We start from the raw sequence: 21,385 nt of genomic DNA, 5'->3' as shown, positions 1-21,385 counted from the left end.
TGCCCCGCCGCTGTCCCCCTCCGGTGTCACCCTCTGGTGACGAGGGGTCTCGGCGCCGCTGGAAGGGGCTCTTCCCGAGCGCATCTGTAGAGGGGAAACTCTTCCTTTCATTTGTTCCCCTGAGCTTGCAGGCCCTCTCCCTATGCCTCCTCGCCTGCCCCGTCCCCTTACGCTGACGACAGCTCCTGGGTCGCTCGCCGCCCTTGGCCAGCGCTTTCTCCCCGGTAAGCAGCGTGCCCCCGACGCGCCCGCTCGCCTGCCCCATTGCTGGGCGAGGAATTCGGTTTAGCAGGTTCTTCTGGAGAAAGGCTGAGCTCGCTGAACGGCTCATGCGGAATACCCCATGGCTGTTTCTTCTGGCGACAGATACTAAAAATGAGGTGTTTGGTGTCGTGGAGATGTTTGCCCGGCCCTTGCTGCGGTCCCGCGCTTCTGAATATCTGGGGAACCCAGGCTGCTGCGTTAGGACATCCTCGGCGTCTTCCCCTTGGCTGGGATGCGACACGAAGCATGTGTGGCGGTGAAGGAGAGGCATGAAGCCTGCTGCCCAACACCCTTGCAGAAAACGCGCAACACATGACAACACACACAGCTTTATTTTTATTAACTTGGCAGCAGTTCCAGCTGTCACCCAGACATACCAAATGGGGCAGGAGCGAGCGATTTTGGGGGGCTCTGTTACTGCTTTTAGGAAATACTTTGCAAGGATCTAGGAATTGCGCCTCTTCGCTACTCTGGTTCTCCGTGTGTGCCGTCTCATAGCTTCAGGTTGCTGCAGTTAATTTTTATCCTTGAACGTGAAGCTGAGCTTGCTGCACACACACCTCTCTCTGTCGTACAGCCATTAGCGTGCATAAGGCTGGCCTCTGGGGCTGCCTGCCCAGAGAGCTTGCTCTCCGTCGCCGCTTTAAGCTCTGTCTGGGTGTGGGGTTCTGCAAATGTTACTTACAGTTGGTCTGGTGTTTGTGGATGTATACGGTTACGTTGTTTGTGTGCGCCATCCCCACAGCTGCTTAGATACGGCCAGAGAACCTCCAACTGTCTTCTGCATCCACGCTGACAGGAGCGGAGTGCTCCACGCTGTCTGCTCACAGCAGAGCCCCTTGCAGGAACGTTAGCTACGGGCACCCTCTTGGACTTGAGAAGCCTCAAGGTAGCCCGTGCTCACAAAATATGCCCAAAGCGTTAAGCCAGTCTGTAGAGACAACTCATCAGCGGTTTGTTGTCATCGCTTGGTGGTTCAAACTTTAAGGTAGATAACAATCATTATAATTGAGTATGTAATAATACATTTTAATTAGTAGGCATCACACACTTCAAAGCCTTTCATAAAACATATAGGGCTTTAAATGATAGCGTTCATAGGAAGCGCAATATGCCTTTTGAAATTATTTCTGTACCCAGCAAAGTCAAGTCAACCACATCAGTCAACAAAAAGTAAATTTACCTTGGCCTGAAGGATGTAACTGTTGAACTCTGGCATTCAACTTGCGTGGTGCCTTTCGCCTCCCCTCTTCTTCTGGAGAGGTTGCTTGCGATGAATAGCCATATAAATGGCGATGAAAACATCCTCCAGTGTGTGTTTTCATCGCTTAGATTGTATCAGCTTTAGGCTGTGCCAGTTAGTCATTAAAAGCCGCTGAGGAGCATTATCTTTTTGTAGGGCAGCATGTCTTGACAGCAGAAACCTTTATCGCAGGATTCATTTGCATTTAACGTAACCTCGTCAGGTTTCTAGGTTCTTAAAAAGTTAGGGTATGTTCCTTGCCGTTAAGTACAAGTTACCGAAAGTAAGTTAGAAAATGAATAACAAGAGGGCAATTCTGTTGAGGCTGCATGTGCACCGGGGAAGACACGACGGAGAGAAGTGGCTGTTCAGAAGCAGAACTTGGACGGGAGAAGTTGACTTGCACGTTTAATTGCATTGAATCATCTCCTCAAGCTTGTTTGTAGGTCTCTTAAAGACAGACCCTCAATCTTCGAGTTTAGATTTTCTTTTCTGGACTGACAGGAGAGGAGGAGGAGGTTGTTTCCTAGTTGGGGGTATCGATAGCGTTATAACCATGCTGCAGTTGAATCTTCAGTGGCAAATCTGAACCAGCATCAGAAGTGACAAACCTTTGGCAGGAAGGATGAAGAAAGTTTATACGCTTGGCGCGAAAAATGCAACCTTCTGCGATGTAGTTGGTGCGCAGCCGACCTGCGCCTTGCGTTGCAGGGTAGAGCAGCCCCCTTCCCTCGGCGCAGTCTTTCGGTAGGATGCGGTTTGCCCTGGGGGGGTTCCCTCCTCCTTCCCCGTAAGCCTGATGCCAGCCCGCAGTGTCTTCTCTTGGGGGGCGGTCGCAGGGATTCCCTGTGCGGATACGTTGCAGGCACTTCTCTGTGTGGCGGGGCTTCCTTCTGCCAGCTCCGTCCCAAACGGCTGTGCTGCCAGGCGTAGCGTCGGTGATACGGTGGAGGCTCTGTGGGAGGGCTTGCGGAAGTACCTTTGGGATGAAGCCTGTTAGTCGTAGGCTTTTGGAAGATGCAAGGCCCATCTGTAAAGTTCATAAACTATTCCCTCATCATTCCCTTGACTTTGTTCAGTCCTTCATCACCAACAGTCACCTGTGAGCATGGGTTCCCCACTGGAGTCAGTGGGGACTTTTTTCTTCTAAAAAGAAAAAAAAATAGCAGTATGTTAATGCTACGTGCTGACCCTCGGGTTGGTGCTCACTGCGTATTCACTTGGGGGTTTTTAAGTTGTAAAAATCACCTGAAGCTGCACGTTCTCTTTGGAAGATGTGAGTAACGCTTGGCACTGGGACTTGTGAAGGCTTGGGGATGTCTTTTAAGATTAGGATATCTGTTACCTAAAATTGCTGAATTTGCTACCCATCTTGTGATGGTCAGAGCGTAAATCTCTGTCTGGAGCTCGTTCCTGCCTGGAGAAAGGCAGCAGGAGCAGCTGAGGTCTGGGCTGGGGAGCGAGAGGCGGGAGCGGAGGTTCCGGGGTTCTTCGCTGCTCTGTCAAAAGCTCCCGCGTTTGAGCTGCACGAGGCTGGTGAACTCTTCCTTGCCAGCCAAGCACGTGGTGGTATTCGTACCGCTGTGGGTAACACCGTGCTGGAGGGAGGACGGGGTGAAGTCCGGGGTAGTAGTCTCTGTCCCTCTGGGGTAATACTCTCTGTTCCTCTCTTTGTTCCGTCTTCAAACAGAATTCAGCTTTTTGCTTTACCAAGTCACCTGTGTCATCGAGTTCGTATTTATTTCCGACCTGCTCGTGTGCCCTCAAGACTGATTGTGTCGCAGATGATTTCGCCCAGTAGGCAGAAATTGGGCCACCAGCAGTGCCCTGACAAGTACCGATTTATTTATACATTTTTTTAATTAAAAGCCTTAGAAAGTGAAGCTTATGCAGCCAGAGTACCGCATCCCATCGTCTGAATTTTGACGAACGCTGCGAACAAGTCATTAATTTGAAGTCCTTTTTAAAAGGAAGCGTGTGTGTATATCCAGCATATGTATGTCATAACTTGTTTGCTTTGTGTCAAATACTATCAAGCTGTGAATGAAGCTGTAAATGTATAACCACACATCTTTGGGAGATCACTTCAATGAGACACAGCTGCCTTACTCTGCAGCTGCCGTGCCAAACCTGCTATTCACAGGTGCCTTAGATCACAGAAAGCACTCGGGACCCCATTCTCTCCGCTTGCATCGCCCCGAGTCGGTGAATTCACTGAGTTAAACTGGCACTGGGTACCCGTGCCCTTTGTTTGCCACCTCATTTCAGTGCAGAAACTGGGCTAAGTGTTTATTTTGTTCATGGAGATGGTTTTGAAGACTGAAAGTGCCAGCGATCTCTTAAGCCAGAGTACAACGTCCTGCCTGCTCGTTGTCTCTTGAGGAAATCAGGAGAGCCTGTGGGGATTGCATCTGCTACGCCTCCAACTACGTGCAAGTGGTTTAGTGATAGATAAATGCAATTGGATCTTGGATTCCACGTTCCGGTTGAAGTTACAGGGGAGAATTTTTTATTTTACTCTTTTTGCAGCGAGGCACAGGAGAAAAGAAAAAGACTTCTGATGACAGGGTAATCTGTCTCGTTGTATGCAAATAAATAATGCTTATTGTTGGATTTCCCCTGGTGACGGTGATCACGTTGGTTGGAGAATGTGATCGGGTGGCTGGCCTTCTGCTACAAGGGTTGAGTGGCTGTTGGCTCTACCCCTGTACGGCCCAGGGAGTACGAACCCCATCAGCTGACGAAAAATGAAGGGTCTGTGCCTCGCAGTCGTGCCCGTTAGCGGTGTAAGGCCAACAGTGCCGTATTGCCCCTTCCCCTGAAGGTCTTCTCCTGTTTTCTAGCGTAAGGGGAGAGGAAATACCTCCCAGTCTGTAAGGCTTTATTTCTTGCAGTGTGTCTAGAACACTCTTGTCTTTTTTTTTTTTTTTTTTTTTTAAATTTTTTTGGCATCCATATTTTTCAACCAAGCATCTGCCAACTATGTACTGAAAAGCTAAATGTAGAGTATTTATCACTGGGATTAATCATTTTATTGAGCAAAGGCTTCTTACATACAAAAATATTCAAGATCAAAGCTTTGAAAAACAAAGCTGTTACATTATAGAAGAGAGGAGACATTTTCTTAGTTGGGTTGATATGAACAGATGAAATACTACTTGCATGATGTAAGTTGGTGTCAAAAGACGCTTGTAACTACAGTCTCTTCAGCATTTTGTCTTTGCATCTTTTGAATAATTATGAGGTGTTGAAGAATACTTTTTTTTTTTTTTTTTAACAATGCGTGCAAAGACTTCCTCTGGAGTTCTACCCTTCCTGGGCAGACATATGCGCATGCTTTAATTAATAGAGCAGGTTATTTATCCAGCCTATTTATAGCCCGCCCATCACTAGTGCTACGGCACTGCCGCTGGCCTGGCGGGCAGTAACACGATTCCAGACAAATAGTGACTGTCGTGAGCATCGCCCCTTCTGCCAGCCAAGAGAAGCTTTGTCCTAGGAGCTTCATGGAGGATTTTTTTCTAGATGTTTCTGTGAAAGATGAGTATTGAAAAATCATAAATACGTAGCTATCGATCAGCGTAATGGCTGCCCACTCAGGATTTTAGTGTATCTCATATGAGATTTTTCTTGGTTTTACTAAGATCTTGTAATTAGAAAAAAAGTTTATGTGAAGAGGCAGAGAAAATAATACTTAAGGCTCTTTGATTCTTGCTTTCCCCTGTTAAGCAGATCTCTAGCATAAACCCGTACTTCACAGCTTCATTTCTTGGAATCTATTTTCCTGCCATTTGTCATTCAGAAATTATTTTCGTCGTGTGGTTGGGTTACTGTGTGTCTCTTTCTTTTTTTTTTTTTTTTTTTTTTTCTCTTTTTTTTTAACAGCACAGGAGGAAGTTTGAGTTTGTGTTCAATGATGTGAACAGGGGCTGGGCATCTCAAGTTTTATTTCTAAGCCACTTGCTGCTGGTAGAATCTTTGGCAAGTCGCTTAATTTCACTGAACTCTGTTTCCCACCTTTGAGATAAGGTTAATAAAATTTTTTACACATTGCAGGTTTTATGTAAATGAAGAAGCTGGTAATGTCTTTGAAGCACACAGGTAATGGGTGCTGTGGAGAATGTGAGCTTTTTCATGCTTAGTGTAATGCACTTGGTTAATTGTATATTAGGATGATTACAATACTCTTTGATTTCTTTTTAAAAAAATTATACTGATGTAATTTTATTTGACAAGTCAGAGGCTTGATTTTTATTTTTTTTTTAATCCATTCCTTTTTCTCGTTGATTACAGGACCTTTTACTAAGGCTAGTTCTAGGCGTATGTTTCTGTGAGAAGTTTAATGGACACAGGAACAACTGCTGCTCCATACAGTATTCGTGAGCAGGAATTTGGATGTGTTAAGTTTGGGGTAATTTGGTTTATGTGCTGTATTTATTAGTGGTGTTTTGTGTATTCAACAAGATGAAGAGTTAACTGTTACAGGAGTATTTAATTGCTTCTGTAGCAAAAGCCTCGGTGTCACAACTCGAGCATGCTTGCTGGTTTGCAGTAGCGCAGAAATGCCTGGTAATGCTTGTTGAGTTCATGAATTGCACGGTGCTGTAGAAAACTGGAGCCTCAAATGTCCCCAGCAAGACACTTAACCCACCTTACCTCCTTACAGAATCAGACACCTTCTCTTACAGATCTGCCCGTTCCCAGGGGCACCTGGAGCTGGAAGCCTCCTGACTTCCCTGGGCAGCCTTTGCACTGCTTCATCCTTATTCCTGGAAGGTTTTTTGGTGTCCAAGCTGGAATCATCTGTTCTTCACTTTGAGCCCTTCGTTTCTGGTTTCCATCACAGGCTGGAGAACAGATCTCTTCCTTCCACTTTGCAATACCCCTCTACGTACCTGAGGGTTACCACGCTTCAGTAATCTCCTCTATCATTCCATCTTTTCTTGAGGATTGCATTTTCTAGCTCTCTTCTGGTCTCCAGCTGGTTTAAGTCTATCTCCCCGCTGTGCTCCAGGCAGCGTTACAGCGTGCAGAGCACAGCCGTGGCATTTTGCGTGAGGAACCGCTGAGTGTCCCTCTGCTTGCTGGTAACTTGCTCCCGGGGCGGGTTGGGCAGGCGGGAGCCGTTACTCGGCTGGGAAGGTCTGATAAGAGCGAGCAGAAACAGCAGTGGAGATGTGCTTGCACCTCTGGACACGATAGCAGAGCGCTCGGGGACAGCAAGGTCGTTTAAAGTTGCTGCAAGTGTGCTTTTTAGGCTAGAACTTGACTGAGGAGGACTTGAAACAGTGAGAAAAAAATTGTCTTTTGTTCTACCTGAGAAACAGGACTCTTTGTACTTCCCTTCACAGGACTGGATAACATTTCTCTGCCATGACTTTTTCCTGGTAGCTGAACAAGCCCATAAACACCCGCAATTTGAGCAATCCCCTTCGGTCCTCCCAAGACTACAAGAAGTAGCCTTGGTAGGAGTGAGTTATTTGTGAGATGGGTTGGGCTTTGGGGGTTCTTTGTCCTTTAAAGGAAGGGCAAATCCGATTTCATAGAAATATAAAGTGAAATTATGCAGAAATGTTTTTATTTGCCGTGTTATTTAAGATTCTGCGTTATAAATACGCAAAATTGTGAGGCAGGGGGATAGCTGTATTAACTATTTCAGGCTGGCAGTATGTGTGAATAGGCATAAAGTGGTTCAGTGCAAAGTGCTGTTGCTCCGCAGCCTCGTCGGAGCGATGGCAGGACTCGTTGTTCGGAGTTGTGTGCAGCCTGAGGCGAATGACTTTGACTCTTTCATCGATAGGAAGGTGGCGGAAGTGGGGAGCAAAAGAAGATCAGCTACGGAACGCGAGTGGTGTGATGGGCTTCCTTTAAATATCGTTCTTGTTCTTAAAATGAATGTTACTGTGCTTCAAAAGCGTAATTGGGAAGTGAGAATTACAGGTATTAGTAGAACCAAGCATAAAACTAAAATGAGTATTTCTTAGTAAAACACCATCCTGCGACTCCAGCATCAGCTCTGCAAATACTTTCTAGGCAAGTACAGCGCAGAAGGATGAGAGCCTGAGAGGCTGCCTCGGTCTTGAGGACAACAGTGCTATGTGCTGCTTCAAAAGCACGTGCTGGCAGTTAGAACTCGGCCAACAAGAACAAGTTTTTAGGGGTTTGTTGGTGGGAGGGGGTTTTTTTGAGGCTTACCTAGTTGAGAGAGTTACTTCAGATCGACACGCGCCAAAATTCTGGTTTGGCTTCGTGTTGTATTGCAGGAAATTCCTGGTGGTCCCGCTTCTGCATTTTTACAGCTCGTGTGGCACAACAGAAATGAGAATTTAGGCTGCGTTTGCACGAGGTGGTTGCATCCGCAGCCTAAGCAGCCGCTCCTGTTAAATCCTAGCTTTAGACTGATTTGCAAGCTGAAGTTTATAGCAGATCGAGCGCTCGCTTGGCCAGAGTTAGGGCTGTGTTAGGATAAGATGGGTAGGCATAGCTTAATGATATGGGACTTACAATTTAATTGCTCTGTGGTTGCTTAATCCATCTTACATTTTAAAGCTCGGTCTCTTCTAGTTTTTCAACAGTGGGTTAATAAATGTTACGCTGTGTGTGAGCCTCTGGTCCTCGCTGTTGTCTGTAGCTCTTGAAAACACAGCTGCCTGCACACGAGTTGGATTATTTTCTTGCTTGTCCCCTATTATGAGCTGTTTGCTTTGGCCAGTTTGCCTCGGAATTTCTCATCGGATTTATATGGCTGTCAAATGGTAGCAGAGATGACAAAATGCAATCGTAACAGTCTCTTTTGCCACCAAAATGTAATCAAGAAGAGCAAAATCCCTTCTAGACCTCGTGATTCCCATTCACTTACAGCGCAGAAGTGCCATGTGTTCTGCTCACCGGCCTTTCTGGTGGCCGTCGGTAGAAGAATCGATTCTGTTTTACTATAACCCAGGTGGGAAATTGGGAAATCCAGGGTTTGTGGTGTCGTCTTTCCTATAATAATCCTTACTTCTTTTAAAAATGCAACTGAGCTTCTAGAATTAGTAATATCGGTTAAAGACTCCTAAATGTATTATTAAGGAGAATTAAAAATTTGCATAAGCATCACTTATAAATGAGTTCTGGAAACAGCCAAGTCCTGAAACCATGCAAGACCAGGTCTGGGAAAGAGCCCCTCTCCACACTGGTTCAGTGGCTGTTGGCTGTCAAAGTGTGACTGCGGGGCTGTGTCCGCTGATTCCATCTCAGTCATGGTAGGGAAAAGCAGTTTTTTTGGAGACCTGTGGTGGCAGCTTTCCAACCTTCTGAGAGAGATCTCCTGTAGGACACTTGAGACGATTGATAACTGTGAATCATCGTGGCTTTAATTCTGGCTTGATGGTCTGCGTGTGTAATTGGACTCTTAAGTTTTAAAGACACACAGATTTATAGATCAGAGGTCCAGATGAGCTACAGTCCTGGGAGAAAACGCTTGACTTTTGCTGTAGGCAGATCCTAAAAACTTGTCTTCTGTGTGTGGTGGGGCTCAGAAAAGCGAAAAAAGTGGGAAGATCTGTAAATAGTGGAGCAAAAAGTAACACTGCGAATTATAACGTTATCAAGTCCTTAATTAGCGGTGATACACCCCCTGCTTATGTAATTGCTTTTGTTTCTGCTCCCCTGTCTGGCAAAGACGTAGCTAAAAGAGATGTTTTAGAGATGGGTGGCAAGAAGGAGGGAGACAGACTGGTGAGGAGATGGGATGGGCTGGAATGGTCTGTTGGGCCTTTCCCTGAGTAACCATGGGAATGGGGATAGCCAGTAGGGAGTAGCAGAGGAAAGGTGAAACGGGTGCTTACTCTGGAAGTCGAGGGAACGTTCCTGTGAGTTGAAAGACAGCTATGGATCTTGCTGCAGAAAATCCCTTATTTAATTTTTTTTTTCTTTGGAATAGTTCCTAGCTGGCTGTCGTATTCCCTGCTGCAAGAAAGATGAGGAGCCGGGGGAGCGTGCGGGGGCTTGGGTCCAGGCGGGTTCGATTGCAGGGGTCGGCCGAGGTTCGCTGGGGCCTGTTCGCACACTTGTGCACCCATTTTTGACTCGTTTAAGCTTGGATACTCAGTCTCGGTCACGTGTGTTGGCAGTAGTCCTAGAATATTCAAAACCACAAACAGAACAAAAAAATGTGATTCTTCCTTCTTTCAGTCACAGTTATTAATTTATTTAAAGGTGCTGGGGCCTTGGGGTGGTGACCTGTGATTCCAGAGCTGTTGGGTTGGCTTTCTTATGTAGGAGAGACAAAACCACTGCAATTTTAAGTCAAAACCAGGGGTTTTCAGCACCAGCTTCACAGATTTATCTGAAAAGGAAACACAGGCTATTAAAGTAGGATGTGGAGTCGGGTTTTTTCTTTGGAGTACTAGGAAATAAAACCACTGTTCATATTTCTGGCATTAGAATTTGTCTTATAATGAGACTTTTGCTGCCCGACAAAACAGTTTTCCAATAAAGGTTTCTCTTCTTTTCCCTTTGCAGGATGGCGGACACGGACCTTTTTATGGAATGTGAGGAGGAGGAGCTGGAACCATGGCAGAAAATCAGTGATGTGATTGAAGATTCTGTTGTTGAGGATTATAATTCAGTTGATAAAACTGCTACGGGTAATTAACTATTTTAGTCTAGAATTATTCCTGTTATCAGTGTTAAAATTAAAGGGAAATGGCAGTGATTGCTTGCATCCTATCCAGTAAGTGGTCTTATTTGATAGCTAAAAAACCTGTTAATGAGTCGTGTAACCGATTTCCATGTCTCTATTTGTGAGCAGAGCTTTGGGTGCTGGGTAGAGCTGAGAGGATGGGGGTGCTGCATGAGGCCAGGTGTCCTGGGAGTAGTTTAGGGGGCAGGAAACAGCTTTTTTTTTTTTAACTCTGTGCAGAAGTAAGGGGTTTGCAGGTGTTGGAAAGGGCGGCCTATTTAAAAAATGAGAAGGGAACTTTGGCTACGTTATTAGTGTTCTACGGCCAAAGTAGTAGTTTCTTAAAAGTAGGGAATTGATAATTTACGTAGAAGACGATGCTTTCTCTTTTGCAAAGTGCTTTAGTGCGTGTCAGCATGCAGCGGTGAGTGACTTTGGATCCTTCTAGCAGTCTGGAAATGAGTGAGGCAGTCGGGTATTTTACTGGTGAATTATATTTCCGGTGACTTAGCTTATGTAGTCAAACTAGTGAGATTAACCTTAGTTTATTATTACTTATTTAACTCATGACTTGATGCAATCAGTTTCAGTTGGGTTTTTTGGTTTCAGGTTTTTTTTTTTTCCCCATCTACTGCAATGGAAAGATGCATAACTTTGATATTCAGAGTTTGCATTTAATGGGCAGGTCAGAGTGTGTTGTTATCCACCAGTTGTCTCAAATAATGAGAAATTCAGACTCAGAAAGTGGTAATTGCCAGACGGGAGGCTTTGTTTTGCAGATGCTATATAATCATTCAGTTTGTAATGGAACCCTAATGAGTAAAGATACAAGGACGGTACTTCCCGATGGATTCCTGTTGGTATCAGCACAGTGAGTTGGGCCATTGTGCGTATACCTATCTCACACAAATTGAACCTTGATGGCGAGCACTTCACAATTTGTGAGTAAATGAACCATGACTTTTATTCACTGCTCCTTTGAGGGACTTGAGTCTGGTGCATGGAAAACAGAATTCTTACCCCAGCTATGTGTGTGGGTGAGGTAGGCTGGCATGTTTAATAAGTGAGGCTTTTGTTCAGCCATTTCAATTGCCTTTTTCTTGGTCAAGATGAAGCAAAGCATCAGCTTAATATCTGGAGTTGAGATGGGTCTATGTCTTGTCGCAGGCCAGGCATAACTAATGATGGGGGTTCAACATCTCGTGTTTCCAACTGCTGTGATCCTAAGCTGATCCTAGTGTGAAGTGCTGCGGGAGCATTCATGGGAGGCAGCGCTGCTGTTCCTCACAACTCGTGGCTGTATACGGGGTGTCTGTGGAAGTATTCAGCAGTCGGGGCTTCAGAAGGCTTGTTGATAACTGGAGGCGAGTAGAATGAGGCTGTCTCTGCCTAGGGAAGGGTATGCTTCTACGGCTGCCTGCTGGCGCCTGCTGCCTCTGGCCTCTCTACCAGGGCAGGTTTAGAAGGAGCTTACTTTGAGTTTAGAGGCGTCAAGGTAGGAGGGTGTTGGGAAGGACAAAGTGATTTGGTCGTGGATGGGTTGGAATGGGCGTAAAACTAACAGCGGTCTTGAGTAAGTTGGATTTCTCTTGCTTGTGCCGCTTGATAGAAAATGAAGAAGGGAAGAAGCTGGAAGTGAGGGTGGGCTGTTGTACGGAGCTAGAGGTGCCACTTTGTGGCAGTACAGCCAAGCAGTGTGTGTGGCGGTGTCTCTACAAACAAACTGCTGTCTCTATTTCTTTTTTCTAAATACAACGATGCCATTCCTTTCTAGCAGCTTCAGGGAACCTGCAGCCCGCTCCTGCCCTGCTGCCAGCTGGTGCCCATGCATCCGTAGGTGCTAATCTCTCTGCAGCCACGTCAGTCAGTAGCAGTGGGGCTCAGGATAGTGACAGTGCTATGAAGACGCTAGTGACAATATTTGTGAGCAGCGATGGTAAGCAGAAATGCCTTCAGGATTTAGCACGGTGTGGGGTGCAGAGGGGAAATGTGAGGCTCGTTTGCGGCCACGCTCTCATGGGCCGTGAGCACGTGAGGCTTCACGGGCTGAACAGGGAGGCATCAGGGCAGGGTTTGGATGGGACTTGTGCTAAAACTTGCAGAGGCTGTAGGCAGTAGCAGCTGCTTTTCTTCGACTCCAGAGTGAATCCAGTGTCCTTACGCATTGGTGGAAATCCCCATTGGTAGTGTTACCCTCCAGGTAAGGTATAAAATGAAGGTCCTGACTGCTCAGGGTCACCCTGGCACATCATGATGCGTTTTGCAAGAGTAAATGTCTCAAACCGGCGTGTTGGCTGAATAATTCTGGGGGTTTTCTGCTCTTAAAGGGTTGTCATGCTTCATTTCAGAGATAGCTTAAGCAATCTCTCCGAGTAACTTAATATACTGAAATATTAAGTGGGTTTAGGATTCTTTGAGATTAAGGAGCTGTGAAAATGTTTGTCAAGCTCACCTAAAAGTCTTTGCATCATTTCTTAGTAAAATCTGATCGGTCGTCGAAGTAATGAGGAAGATGCCATCTGTGATTTGCAATGGCTGCCTTTGGGAGTGTCTTAAAAGTATCCTGAACTCCAAATGCATTGGCTATCACTGCATAATACAGTTGTGATGAATATTTCATAGCTTTACTAATAAAAGCAAATTGAGACAGATGTTCTAAATCAATTACAAGAAATTAATAAAGGCTTGGTGATATCACTGTGCTAGAATTAGATTAACAGGAAAAAAAAAAGAAAAACAAGCGCGGCTCCTGAAACAAATATTTTTCTGATAAATATATTGTTATTAACAGATTATTTTTATGTTCTCCTGACAAGTTCAAATATGCCTCCACTGAATCTGATACCCAAATCATTCCCAGATCCCATAACACCAGTGGGATTTGTGCAGCAGTCTAATTTGGGTAGGCCTTTGTCACACCTGAAATGGGCAAGGATTGTGCAGCATTACCGCAGTCTGAGAAACTTTCTTCTTTGCTCCTGGTATTTGTCTCAAAAATAAGGGTCATGGTAAGCTCTGGGAACTAATCCAGGGCTCCATCATCTGACTTGACAATGTAGTGTAGGTTGAAGAAGAAAACAAATGGCGATGGTTTTGTCTCCCTTTCTCAGTCCCTTACTCGCAGCCTGGTTGTGCCCTCTCGGGGCTGCGAGAGCCTTGGAGGCTCGGGAGTGCTAGCTGGAAGTGTCTTTTAGTGTGTGTGGCACAGTTCAGAGGAACACAGAGCTGTTTTCCTAATGGCTTAGTTCCTTGCAGGCTTTGGAGAAAGCCGGGGTTCTGTTTCTAGACATTAATCACTCTGCCCTGTACTAGAGGAACGAAGCCATGAGCATAGCTACCTGTGGTTGCCTTCTGCTCTGTGCTTTTATTCTTTTATTCTGGTTTGCAAACAGAATTAGTGGTAGCTATTGGGGAACTAACACCTCCAGATCTTGCTCCGACATTACAAACTGCAGTCGGGTAGGGATGTTACTTGCTGCGATGCCGCCTATCACTTTCCCTAGTCCTTTTTCTTTTGTGTATCTCCTGTAGTATGTCATTACCCATAAATTACTGCTGCGGAAGTGCCTTGAGTGGTGAGTGCAGTTTGGGCTGCCTGCTAGCCCAGGAATTGCCCTGCCAGATGTGCCCTTGGCACCTTGTGCCGCTGCAGGACCCACGCTGGGCTTGCCCGCTCCTCACGCTGCGGTATTGCGTGGTGGGATCTCCTCCTGCCCGTTAAGGAGGGTTTGTAGAATTTATTAAGTAATGTTTAATCAGAGAACTGTTCTTAAACTGCTGAAAAACTCTGAGAGTCTGAGGTGTGTGTTGGTGTGCTTTGGAGGAGCGGAGGGAGGGGATGACCTTTACAGCCGCCAGGCAGCGTTACTTTCCAAAGAGGCAGAATTTATGACTTGGCGGCTTGGCCAGCTCTGTTAGCACTGTCAAAAGAAAGTATTCAACAGCAAAGTATTCAAGGCTGTGGTTAGGGCTGTGTGTTTCAGGGTAAGCTTGATGGTGTGGGTTATATTTGTGTGTTCCTGATCTGCTGGGATGGAAACAAACTCTGTATGGGTGGGAGGGACATGCTGTTGGTAGTGCTGTGTTCCTGGTCACCCTCACGTGGCCCTTCTTCGCTGAGCGGTAGACTTCGAACTGCTTTGGGGTGGATGCTGGTAGGTGAGAACATGCGGAAACGTGCTTGGCTTTGCATCTCTGGAGTGCTTCAGTTTTATGGTGGAGTAAATTCCGCTCTTGATTGCGTTGGTGCGGCAGAGGATGGCTTGGCCGTCAGGACCAATACAAGCGAAATCCTTCAGCCTACAGGACAGCCTTTTCTTTCCTGGGTATTGTATCCATCGAGTCACTACCAGCTCGCGTGACATGACTTCGACTTGCAGGGGAATCCTTTTTGGCTTGACGCCAGCGAGGATTTTGAGTGGCGAAGTGCCACGGGGACATCTGTCACCTCTTCAGTCTCTGCTGGCCCAGTAACTGAGGGTCACATCCCAGTTTAAGTTGTGACTGTGTGGAACGCTCACGAAATGAGCCATGTCTGGAGTCATCCCAGCTTTCAGCAATCTGTTTTTTACGCTCATGGCTGTCATCTTGCATTTTGTTTTACATTAATTAAAGAGACTTACAAGCTAGGGCTGAAAAAGACCCATTAAATCGGTCCGTTCTCCCAGTGTAAGGTTTTGTTGGGCTCTGTTTTGGGGTTTTTTCCCCTCTAGGATGTAATTCACTTACAAGCAAGCCTGGGGACCAAGAATTTATCCTTTTCTGAAATACCAGCATCCTTGTTGGCAACATCTTACTTTCAAGATCATATGTTAACAAACCTGTGCTTGAATTTCTCATGAGGTGTGTTGTACTTCGGGGCGTGGATGCGCACAAAGCGCAGGTTCTCCTCTAAATGAGCCGAGCAAGAGCGCGTACTGGGCTGGATAGAAACGACCCCACGTCCAAAAATCAAGCGAGAGGATTTCCAGGCTAAAGATGGAAATATCTTTTCGCTTATCTTTTTCCATCTTTCTGCTGCATCCAAATTTTTCTCTGCAGATTAGTTTTAAAATGTCTGAAATTACTGGGACATAAAAGGAAAAATGACTGAAAGCTAAATATATGTGAAGTGACGCTCGGCCTAGTTTTTTTTCTTTCCTTAATTTCCTTTGATTGCTTTTAGCTGAACCTGTATCCCACTCAAACCAGTTCTTACGTTGCATGCATGCATGTAGCTAGCTGGTATAACACATGCATCTGGCCGTTCCCACAGAGTCCGCGTGTCCAGAAAATCCACTGTTCTTGTTGACAAGAAAATGAGATGGGCGCCATGCGGCACCTCAGCCCGGCAGCTTGGCTGCTTTTTAATAATCCCACCATCAGTTAAAACTATAACTTATGTTCCTGTAATTCTTTTCACCACAAGAGTCAGAGTGCTTTTTGTCCTGAAAATATAGAAACTATAGAGGAAAATACTGCACTTACACTTAGTATGCAGCAAACGTGTAACCATGTGTGGTTAAGTCAGGTTAGGATGGGAAGTGAGGAAACTTAAGTCGCGTTTAAATGACTGCCGGCATCAGTGTGACAGGACGCTTGCGGTGCGTGCGTACTCTGTGTACTGCCCTGTGAGCCCTCTCTCCCCTGAACCGTACGTAACGTTTCGTATAACTTCTCTCTCTTGCACTTTTTGACAAAACTTCCATGTTTGTTTACATCAAGCCCAGCTAGCCTGTCGTCTAGGGAGTGGTGGTGTGGCAGAAGCTTCTCTTAGCTCTGCTCCCTGTGCCTCCCATGTCTTGAAGGATATGTCATGGAGCAGTGCTTGCCCCGCCATGCTTTTTGGAAATGGATTCAGAGAGCACAGGAGCCACCTGAAGCTGCTTCTCCTAAAAATGACGGAAGGCTCCTCAGATACCTACAAGTGTCTGGCCCCAGGCCCCCGTAATCCCTTATTTCTCAGGGAGTGCCGTGGTGAGTCGACTCCCCCTGATGCCCAAACCCCCTGCCATTAAAGCCTTAACACTGTGTCCCTACCTTGCGCCACTTCGCCCCTCAGCTGTCGGTGCTGGCTGCCGAGGGCCATCCATCAGGGAACAAAGTCATCAAGGAACTGAGTCATCCCAGGCTTATTAGTCTACCCTTCCTAAGCCTGAGAGGACCTTTACTGATGCCCAAATGTTGAATTCAAAGTCTGCATGTATGGTAACCTCTAAATCATGACGTGCTGACACCACTCCTAACGGTTTATCGCTGATTTTGCTGTGGATTGTCAGTGGTAGGAGCCTCGGCACCGATGGCCTCCTTAGCAATGGCGTGGTGTGCTCTACCTTTGAGGTCCCTACCTCTGCACTTCAGTGGCTCACAGTGCAGAGTAATGTGTTGACGGGCTCAGCACTAGTGTTCTTCTCTAGGAAGGTCACGCTGTCATCCGTATGGGGTTTCTGGAGTATCAGATTAAAGAGGCTTTCTCAGTCCAGATTCTCCTGTGAACATGCAGGGTGCATCCGACAAGAGTGGCTTCTCCTTTAGAGGAGAGCGTCTCTGCTGTGCTTAGTTGAGAGAGAGGATAAAGAAACTCCTCTTCTACATGTCTACATTCTGCCTTCCTGGTAGCATACTGGAAGTCAAGGAGGAGTTCCAGAAGTGTAGGAAGAGGCCTAGGATTCGCAAGGATCACTGGACTAAATGGGCTGTTCAGGAGGCTTGCTTCATCAACTGGCATTTAGGTCTAAATCGCCCTCCTCCGAGAAGCCAATTAAGCCATTTCCAGCGAGCTACTTGGAAAATCATACACTTGAGAGGCAGGAGGAGAAGAGAGAAGAACGTAATTTGTTCTTTCCCAGCAGCTGATTTCTGCCATGGTCTCCTCATTCTCCCTAGATGAAGTAGTGAATCTATGCACATCTGTCTTGGCCGGTGAGTTTAAAGTGCTCCAGGACCTGTGGAAGCCTTACAAACCTCCTTGGAAGCAATCTAAACGAAGTACTACACGCTCTTGGACATGCTACTGCAGAAGGCTTGTCGTTCTCACTTATGAAAGTCTACCAAAGCCTGAAAAATAAAATTGGGCATACAACTGTGTCCCTCCTGGCCACATTGAAAAGAACCTGCAGTTTCTGGTAAGGAATTAGAGTGTTTATATATGCTTCTGGTATTGTTTTGTCTAGTAATGATAGCATTTCAGGAGAGGGCAGGGCCCTGCCAAGTCCACACAGAGCAAAGAGTCAAAATCATTGGAGTGATTTGACCAGAAGATCTTTGTCAGCTGGTCTCTGCTTTAAAATGGACTTAAATCCAAAGTCATCTTTTTTGTTTGTTAAATTAGTACAAGTCTTCCCAGATTATTTGTAAACTCCAGAGGAGTGCCAGAAGGAGTTGGGAACCTGAGTGTCGCACCGCTTGAGCTTGCACAGTGGCCTCTCTACTAAGCACAAGGTCCACGTAGCTTCAGCCTTCAGGATCTCTCATGGACGTTCGAGTGGCAATGTAAGACCTCTCCTTTGCAGTCACAGATTTCCAGCGTTTGGCAAGGTCTCCACTCCTTGAAAGATTGGGGAATGACTGTGTGCTCCTTGTCAACCAAGTAAGATCCTCAAGACGCTGAGGAGGAGAGAATGATCTGATGCTCTGGATTTGGGCCTTCATCAGATACTAGGTGGGATGTAAACGTTCAGAACCTGATAGAACTATCCAAAGATTCTTTTTTCTTTTTTTTTCCTTTTTCTTCAACTGCTCTGTCACTTCTCTTTGATAATCGCCTTATTTTCAGGAGTATTGTGAAGGGATTACCTCTCTGCATTTTTTTTAAGATTGCAAATCCAGTCTATTTGTCTCTAGTTTTCATTCACTCCTATCTCTTTCCCATCCCTCTTCAGAGACCTTGTTTTAGAAACAGCAAAGGCTGGAATCCTTCCGATTGGAGACAGCACGCGCAGAGTTCAGAGAGCAGTGGGTTCGTGCTCATTGGTTTTGATCCTAAAGAAGAAAATGGTCAAAGATGGGCTGCTAGCCTTCATGACATCTCAGCATCTCCATCCTCTGCCTCGGTTTGAGGTTCTGTTCGCTGATTGAAGCTCCCTCCCCCCATGCTCTGGAAGTGGGAACTGGTGTCTCTTCTCCAGCAGTCCTCCTGCTGGCTAAAGAGAGGCAAGATGCAGCGTGGGCCAGGCAGTTGTGTGGCTTGGATCTGAACCTTCTGCTGTAGTCTTCTGTTACCCTGCTGTTTCTGCCTAGTGTAATCTTCATGGAAAACATTTGGATCATATACCCTGAGGGTTGCCAGGCAGGAGCCAGGCAGCATCCAGACTGTCAGTGTAAAGCATCTTCCATTAAAAGAAGCTGTTTTGGCTGTGGGTCAGAACATTTTGGCATGCAGCAGGTCTTTTCCTGGATTTACCCAGGAAATGTTTGCTGTTTGGGTACAGCAGCCCTTTCCTCTTAACAGCAGCTTCAGTAATGCTGGACTGGTTTGTAGCCCCGAAACAGCCTGGATAATATGTCAGTCTCGTGTCATACTGAGCTGCAAATCTACAATGGGAAGGTTCCCGTGGGCCTTCCTGTATCGTGCCTGCCTCTGCCGACTTGGAAGCCCTTTATCCTCAAGACATGGATTGTAGTAATAGCGGGATCGAGTAGTGCATAAACACCAATACATGAATGAGCTAAACTTTGTGAGGAAGAACGGTATGGAGGAAGAGGGAATTGAAGCCCAAATAAGGATCCTGCTCATTTTCTGGAGTTGAGTTTGAAATATTTGTGGCCTGATTTTTTTTTTTTTGTTTTCCCCTCCCCCATGATCTTCAGAAGAGGTAATGCATTTCATACCTGCAGATCGCTCGCCGTTGTAAGCTCCTCGCTGTCTTTAGACCTGGCCAGATGTCACCTGTAACAGGCATTTGGGAGATGAAGATGTGGTGATCAGCAGAGTAAAAAGTAATTTTTTTGTTAAACTGCTTAAGGGAATAAGAGCCAGCTTTTTCCAGATGATAATCAGCAGCCTTGGGCACCAATCCCCCCTCTCTTCAATGGTCCCTTGCTCCCATCAGTTTTCCATCATTCACAGTGCAAGAGTCGGGCACGTGCAGACATCACCTCGTTTCTGGCACAGCTTTGACTTGTTCCCTGACTGTCATCCACGCTGTGTGCAAACTGAGGTGGATTTCTGTGGAAAAGACAATGTCTGGCTGTGAGTTAAAGTGGGCGTTGTCAGGGGGTGTCAGAGAATTGTGACCATCCGTCCAGGCCACTGAAGGGGAACAACGTCAGAAGTGTTTGTCGGTAGCAAAGGTTTGTTCTGCACTCTCTGAACCCAGTACCTTGGTGGTTGTAGACCATTTCATCCCATCTTTCACTAGCATGTTTATTCACAGCCTCCTCCCTCATCCATTCTTCTATTCCTTTTAATTCCTTCCTCATCTCTCAGGTGCCAGCAAGCACTGGCAGTAGATGGGAGACTCTTCTGATCTTTGTTTTGGTGTGACATTGCTCCCCCAAGTTGCCAGAAGCAACTGGGGTTGAATTCCCTCATTCTGTGCAAATACTGCAAGTCTGCTCTGGTTGGCAAGTGAGAGCTTGTGGAACTGAGAGTGCACGTGGGACAAATGGGATCTTGACTGAAGGACACAGCCAACTGCCAGGAAGCATCTGCTGGGCTGGTGCAAGCTGAGGTGACCAGAAACTGATGAACATTTGTTACCCCTGTGGATTTTCCTGGGGGTAGTCAGAGATAACAGACAGCCCTTGGGCAACTGTGCAGAGAAGAATGTCACAAGGAAAAAAGGCACCAGAAGAAGCAAAGTTTGCTTTGTTTAAATGACTGAACAATTCTACTTGTTGCAGCCTACCACCAAAAAAAACCCCAAATCATTGAGGCAGACCTCCATTGTAGAATGATCTGCGCAGCTCGTGGTTCATAGAACACTGGGATACCCTTTTCATCCGCAGGTAATGGAAAGCACTAGGTGACTCTGGCAGTGGTCGTGGGACGTTAGCAGTCAAAACTTCACGAGGTGATGTGCACCTGAGGACAGAACCTCGTGGGAGTCACTGGGCAGCTGTGGCTATGAGCAGCAAGCCCGTAGAAGCCCATACAGTGAAAATCCACCAGGGAGATGCCCCTGGGCGTGATGGTGGGCAGCACCGCTGTTAGAGCTCCCCGACAGCAGTGTCAGCACAACTGCACGGAGTCCAGTTACTGCTGCCCAGCATCAAGTGCAAGTTACTGTCAAACAAGCAAGTACTAAATAAAATCCATCAGTGTAAAACACCGTGAAGACGTTTTAAGCCGAGTGCTTGTGCTTCCAAATGAAACTGGCTGGGAGCACCTGCACAGAGCGCAGGTCTCGGCTGACGTGTGGTATCTTGCTATGCTGCAGTAGCCTGGTTGGTTGTAATTATATGAACGTGCTCTCATCCCGAAGAACTTGTGTGGGATTAAGGATGTTGAGTTCAGCGGGTAAGACTCCTGTCTCTTCCCATCTTAACTTTTTCTCAAGCAGGATGTTCCACTCTTGATTCAAGGGAATGAGCACTTTGAACCAGTGTAAGATATTCTTGTGACACAGGCTGCATGCATGTTGTGACTTCGGTGTGATCCAGATGTTTTTTTTTTTTTTTTTTTTTTTTTTTTTGTTATTTTGTTAAAGCTGAAGTTTGTCTGCCACTTGTAGTTAGGACTTCAGAATTCTTGTGACCTCCTGGTCCCGGTTAACTGAAGCCCTCGGTCTCAGGTGTCCCTGATGGCCTGTGATGTCCATGCTGTTTGGAAACTCCCAGTGTAGCTCTCCCTCTGGGACACATCCTAGGCCTGGGGTTGTAGTGGTTCAGCATAAGTTTTCCCAGTATTCTCCCAGTGGTTTAGTGCCAGGCATCAGCCAGGCCCCACCCTGCTGCTTGCTCACATACCCCCTCTGGAGAGAATCAGAAGGGTAAAAGTGAGAAAACTCGTGGGCTGAGATAAAGACAGTTTAACACGTAATGCAAACCAAGGAATCCATTCCCTGCTTCCCATGGGCAGCTGGGTGCTCAGCCATCCCCAGGGCAGCCAGGCTCCATCACGCGTGACAGTGACTTGGAAAGACAAATGCCATCACTCCAACGTCCCCCTTCCCTTCCTCTTCTCCTAGCTTTATAAGCTGAGCATGACGTCCTATGGTATGGAATACCCCTGGGGTCAGCTGGGGCCAGCTCTCCCGGCTGTGCCCCCCCAGCCCCCCGCTGGTCTGCTGGGG

At 46.5% G+C, this 21,385-nt stretch overlaps 1 protein-coding gene across 13 annotated transcripts in view; it reads left to right on the top strand.

The window, feature by feature from the left end:
* The first annotated feature begins 12 nt into the window (after positions 1 to 12).
* POGZ (pogo transposable element derived with ZNF domain) overlaps positions 13 to 21,385 on the top strand; it is a 34,986-nt gene continuing 13,613 nt past the window's right edge. For 3 of the 13 annotated variants that reach the window (XM_035899140.1, XM_035899137.1, XM_035899132.1), the window contains exons 1-3: positions 14 to 224; positions 10,013 to 10,137; positions 11,947 to 12,108. In XM_035899140.1, the coding sequence (XP_035755033.1) occupies positions 10,014 to 10,137; positions 11,947 to 12,108 (286 nt within the window). In that variant the 5' untranslated portion in view covers positions 14 to 224; position 10,013. The other 10 variants (XM_035899136.1, XM_035899135.1, XM_035899134.1 and 7 more) reach the window with 9 other exon arrangements.

The sequence above is a fragment of the Egretta garzetta genome, unplaced genomic scaffold (genome assembly GCF_000687185.1).
Source record: "Egretta garzetta isolate BGI_Z169 unplaced genomic scaffold, ASM68718v1 scaffold668, whole genome shotgun sequence".
In the NCBI taxonomy this organism is placed as follows: Eukaryota; Metazoa; Chordata; class Aves; order Pelecaniformes; family Ardeidae; genus Egretta; species Egretta garzetta.
This window is presented reverse-complemented; position numbering and strand designations above follow the sequence as displayed.